Below are 5,959 nucleotides of genomic sequence, written 5' to 3' on the forward strand. Positions count from 1 at the left end.
TCCTTTAATGCACAAAAAAAGCCCTGAACCCCCCCCCCTTCCCCAGGTCACCATCCTCCAAAAACCCACACTGGTGTAACTCCAGCTCTACACCCTCCTGCAGCACTCTCTCATAACAACACCAACACCCCCCTCCTTTTTTTAGGTGTCAGCAGAGGTGGGACTGAGCGCCGGTGTGTTTGGGGTAAACACGCGACTCCGGCAGCTCCAAAGATGACTGGGCTGTGGGGCAGGGTGGCGTGATAAAGACCTGGCAGGGATCACTGCGGTGCATCTGCCGGCAACACGGTGGAAAGCTACCTGACAGTTGCTTCTCACACATCAGATAAGATTACAGGTAGACCTGCTCCACCTGTTTAAACAAACCCATGTGCACACGTGCCGCTGTGTGTGTGTGTGTGTGTGTGTGTAGCCAGGGAAAAAGAGATAGAGATAACAGACTAATCCAGTGGCAGGTGCATGCTTGTAATTGGGACGGCTAAAGATATAGACTGATGAAGGAGCTCATTATTATTTATGTGTTTGATTTATGTAAGGACAGAGGGTGTGTGTGTGTGTGTGTGTGTGTGGTGGGGGTGAGCTGTTTGTGTGCATTTTTAAAGAGTGTGTGACTTCTTTTGAGCTTCTCCTTGTGAATTAAGCACAACGCAGATGTTATGTCACAGATTTGAAGACCAGATCAGACAGATATAAATAGAAGTTAAACATCAGTTCTAGTTATCGATCAGCGACTAAAGGTCAGACGTCACCCCTGCTTTACTCGTCGGATGGCGCTCACGTCAGTCAGCTGCAACAGCAAAAAAAAAGAAAAGAAAAGAAAGGAGGCCTTTGCCAACCAGCCGATGACATCACCTGCATGATTTAATGATGGCAGCTCAAAGCGGGCGATTACAGCATGGAGATACATCCTGCCATACACGGCAACACACAACCACATACATACACACACCATACAGCGTGGCTCCTTTTGGCTCTAGCCTGACATCTAGCGACACAAGCTGTAATGTGATATTTACATGACACTGACATGTTAACATAATGGGTCTGAGGAGGAGGTGGTGGAGGAAGAGGAGGAATCTGCACTGTGGAGTGTGCTGAGCTGCTAGGTGTTTAGTGGGGACTCTTGTTTTCTCACTTTAATACCGGTTGTTGTTGGCTTCATGGTTCACCGCAGCCCCCGCCCCCTTGCACCGCCAGGATGCACGGAGTAAATAAAAGCTGCCGTCATCTTACCTGAGTCTCTTTTTAAATCTGTCGGCTGTGATGTCATGGCGTGTTGTAAGGAGTCGCAAATAGCAGGTTTGGGGTGAGATTGTTTTTTGGGTGGGTGTTTTCTCAGCATTTCCTTGCTTTACCCCTTCAACCGACAAACACTCAGACACATTACACAGGATCTATATTTAGTCACTACCCAACCACATGAAGCTAATTTGGATCTAAGTATATCCCTCACAGCCAGGAAACGGACACACACACACACACACACACACACACACATACATACACACACACACACACACACACACACACACACATACATACATACACACACACACATATATATATATATATATATATATATATATATATGGACACACACACACCACAAGTTTGCCTTCCTTCAGTGGAGTCTGACAGGAATGAGGTCAGACACACGGATCCTCATTGCACATTATTATTATTATTATTATTACCAGTTTTTTTTGTCTTTTTTATTCAGCCAATGGCAAGAGGAGGTGGGAGTGGTCCGACTCAAAAATCGGGATGGCGACAGGCGCTGATTGGCGCTCACGTCTCGCGATAAAGCTATAAAAGGGCGAGGTTCTCGTTGTTGTGTTTACAGTAATATCAGGGAGCTCGCAGGGAAACAGGGAGACTATGAGAAAGCGCAGCAGCTCCATTCAGCCACATGGTCTCTCAGCCGCACGGAAGAGCTGCGCTGCTCACAGCCAGGTTCACGTAAGGGACTCGCACTGCTGCGGCCCACAGCGGCGCGCTTTCAGCCTTGCTCTGCGAGTGTTCAGCCGCACAGGCAGTTGAAAATTAGTTTCCGGATTATTAGTTTAAAAAAAAAACTGTCGCTGAGAAGCGCAGAAGAAGAAAAGTTAAGAAGCCCGAGCGTCTCCAAAGCGTGCTGAACTGAAAAGAGAGAGACAGACTTGGATGGACTTTTTTTGTTTAGAGACCTGCTCACAGCAGTGCTCCGACTCCACCAAGAAGTGAGGAATACGTTTTTGAAAAACTTTGTGAAAGCACTGAGCGGTGTTTTCAGACACTTTGGAGAGAGATGGTGCAGCACATGAGCCAGACAGAGAGCGCCCACGCTCATTCCCCCGGCGGGGACTCCACGGACACGGGAGAGATGGACCTGGAGATGGATGCGTCTCCTACCCCGGGGTCCCCCTCCTCCCGGGAGCGGAGCGACTTGGCGTGGTGCAAAACTCCGACGGGACACATCAAGAGACCCATGAACGCGTTCATGGTGTGGTCCCAGATCGAAAGGAGGAAGATCATGGAGCAGTCGCCGGACATGCACAACGCGGAGATCTCCAAGCGGCTCGGGAAGCGCTGGAAGCTGCTGAAAGACACGGACAAGATCCCGTTCATCCGTGAGGCGGAGCGGCTCAGGCTCAAACACATGGCCGACTATCCAGACTACAAGTACCGGCCCAGGAAGAAAGTGAAGTCAGGGAGCGGGGCGAGTAAGCAGGCGGACCGCGGGGAGAAGAGCGGGGAGCGCGGCGCCAAGTCCGGGGTCAAGAGAAGCCCCGCGTCCAAAGGAGTGAGCAGGACGCACAAGCAGGGGGGCGTGAGGAGCGCGGCGGCGCAGGACTACGCCTCTCCCGGTGACCACCAGTCGCTCTTCAAATCCAGGTCGGTGTCCGGGGCCAGGCAGATCCCGGAGAAGCGCAGCGGAGAGGCTCGGCGCGCGCACATGTTCGGAGGGGCTGGCAGCCTGGAGAGCGGGCCTCCGTCCGTGGGAGTCCCGGCCAGTCCCGCCTTGAGCAGCTCGGCGGAGTCCAGCGACCCGCTCAGCCTGTACGAGGAGCAGAGCCCGGCGGCCAGCGAGACCTCGCACACCGCGCGCCTCAGGTACACCCGCCCTTCTTCTCCAACACCGTCGGCCTCTCACTCCTCCTCCTCCGTCTCGTCCTCGTCATCGGATGAAGAGTTCGAAGACGAGCGGCTCGACCTGAACCCGAGCCCCGGCTTTGAGAGCATGTCTCTGGGCGGCATGGGCTTCTCCGACGCGGAGCTGGACCGGGACTTGGACTGGAGCTTCGGGGAGTGCGGGGCGGGCTCCCACTTCGACTTCTCCGACTACTGCACCCCAGAGGTCAGCGAGATGATCTCAGGAGACTGGCTGGAGTCCACCATCTCCAATCTGGTGTTCACCTACTGAAAGGTGGGAGAGAAGCGCGACGCCCGCCCCACCACCACCCGCCCAGCAACGTTTTGAACTGTTCAAACCCACCCCACCCGACACCTCAGACAGGCGTGTGCGTCCACACCAGAAGATTTCCGCTGTTCTTTCACTAAATGAGGGAGAGTGAAAACGGGAAAGAAAAAGGTAGGCCTGTGTGCGCGTTGAAGCCCAGGCACGCGCTGCTCACAGACTTGTTGGAACTGCGCTCGGTGCGCTTGACGGGAACGCGCAGACCTGTGGGGAGGAGGGGGGAGGTGGGGTGCTTAGTTTGCATTTGGACTCGGAGGAGGAGTGAATGTAAGCAGAGAGCAGTGATACAGACTCGAGCTCGACTGTTCAACCCAATCCGCACAGGATGAAGACTGAGACTGAACATTTGAACATTGATGTTATTTTTGAGGTCGGGACACTTACTGGAGAGCTCGTCGTGTTGGGTTTTTTTATTTGTTTGTTTAAAGATAGCCAATTCACATTGACCATCGAGTTGCTATTCAGGTGTAGTTTTTTTTCCGAACTAGAAATGTTTTTAATATCAGCAAGCATGCCCTCCACGTTGAGGAGGATTTTGTTGTTGTTTTAAATGCGTAAAAAGGAAGAAAAAAAAGTTCATTGCTGCGTAATTACGCAATTTGTGTGACCATAGGACTCAATTCACGATCACCAGCTTCTCTTTCAACGGCAGGACTTTAAACATAGACTGACTCCAAACTTCAGAAGCCCCTTTTCTGAACACTTTTTAAAACACTCAGTGCACAATTCAGGACCAATGCTTTTTCCTCTCCCCCCTGACGCGCATTCTTTCTGCCTAGTGCTTCAACTTTGTAGTTTCTCTGTGTCAGATGACGTTTTTTTTTTATATCGATGTATTTATACCGGCCAAACTTTTTTATACATAGAAGTATTGTTCTCGTACAGGTCTCGTTTGTGTTTGTGCACATAACACCTGTCTGTATCCAGCGCGGAAGGGCTAGAAGTGTATCTTATTTAAAACAAAACAACAAAAAAATGTCCGACTTCTCTCACTTTTATGGAGATTTGAGTGTGTCATGATTTTCTACTTGTATTTTTGTACAAAATCTATAGAGAAAAAAAGGAGGGGGGACGTTTTTTTTTTCTTCTTCCGGCGAGTGGGTAGCCTACAACATTGTTGTTTGGATCTACATTGATGTTTTAGTCGTGCAGAGAGAGGGAGGGGTGGGGGGTTTGTTTGGCACAATCTGACCTCACAGTGTTTACAGTATTTACCCACATGCTTCTTAATGGCACAGTGACTCCAGCTTCACCAGCGAAGTAAACAAAGCGCCACTGAGGCTCCCAGCCTGAGTGGTGACTGTGTTTCCAGTACAACACAGACCTAAAAGAAAGTTTAGGCACGAAAGATCCCAGAGAGTCACTGTTTGGATAGAGCTAATACCTCTGTGTGCTTTTTTTTTTTTTTTTTTTTTTTTTTTTTTTTTAAATTATGGAGATAAGTTTTATTTGAACCACTGGATGGAATTTCACACTCATTCCACTTTTTGCCTAGACTTTTTTGGAGGGAGGGGAGATGTATGAAGTGCTTCATCTGTTATTGCGCAAATTGCATTGAAAAAAAAAATAGTATTTAACCTTTCTGTACCTGTTGGCTAAGTATAGCAGGCTAATTGTTTTCCTATATTATGGCATGGCAAATAGCATTTGTATTTCAGATTCAGGTATATGTAGCTATAGCTGTTGTGTTTAAGATTTTTAAAGAATAATAACGAAATATTTATGTAAACTGACTGTACTATAAGCAAAGATTGTGTGTTTTTTTTATGTATGATGATGATGATTGACAGGCACTAGGACAGCCATCTTTGGACATGTTGAAGATGATTGTGGTCCAGGAGTTTCTTTCCTTTCTTTTTTTTTTTTTCTTCTTTTCTTAATTTTCTTTTAAAGATTTTTTTTCTAGCGTCCTTTTTTTTTCTTTCATTTGTGCAATATGCTGTGTATGATCATGTTTTGTCCAATCATGCCAATATCATTTGATGTTTTATGCTCAAAAACCAGCCAATGTTTGGGTCAATCACTGCCTCTCAGACCTCTGTACAGATTGTCGTTTTTTATTTTTTTTATTTTCTTCCAAGAAGGAAATAAAATCAGCTGGAACTGAAAATGTTTCTCGTCTGTGTATATACAAGTTTACTAGCTTTTACATAGTTCGTACCTTCCTAGAGGACAAACATAAGCACCGCCGTGTGGTTAGCTGACAGCAGGCTCTCCAAAATCTCCAATCTGGTGTTTACATCCTGTCTGAGCGTGAGCGTGCGTGAACATGTGTGCAGCTCACGGGGGTGTTTGCCGTAGGTAAGTGTGCAGCTGCAGACAGTGAATCAATAGGCACCCAGTGAATCGATAGGAGTGGTCTCCTCCTCTCTCGCTTACTCCATCTCATTCTGCACGTGCAAAAAACGTGGCTGCCATGGAAACACTGTATCCAAGAGAGAGGTTGCAATCCACTGGGGAGCAGTACGGCACTCGCCCGTGTGTGTGTGCGTGTGTGTGTGT

General features: G+C 48.3%; 1 protein-coding gene across 1 annotated transcript; it reads left to right on the top strand.

The window, feature by feature from the left end:
• Positions 1-1,758: 1,758 nt before the first annotated feature.
• Positions 1,759-5,559, top strand: sox4a (SRY-box transcription factor 4a). Its single transcript, XM_006806649.2, has one exon. It carries the CDS (start codon positions 2,288-2,290, stop codon positions 3,401-3,403), a length of 1,116 nt encoding a protein of 371 aa, XP_006806712.1. The 5' UTR covers positions 1,759-2,287; the 3' UTR covers positions 3,404-5,559.
• The last annotated feature ends 400 nt before the right edge of the window (positions 5,560-5,959 follow it).

Source organism: Neolamprologus brichardi, chromosome 22 (assembly GCF_056152115.1).
Source record: "Neolamprologus brichardi isolate AB-2024 chromosome 22, ASM5615211v1, whole genome shotgun sequence".
In the NCBI taxonomy this organism is placed as follows: domain Eukaryota; kingdom Metazoa; phylum Chordata; class Actinopteri; order Cichliformes; family Cichlidae; genus Neolamprologus; species Neolamprologus brichardi.

Bases quoted from the DNA above. Each gene is read 5' to 3' on its own strand.
- sox4a (XM_006806649.2), top strand. From the start codon at position 2,288: ATGGTGCAGCACATGAGCCAGACAGAGAGCGCCCACGCTCATTCCCCC.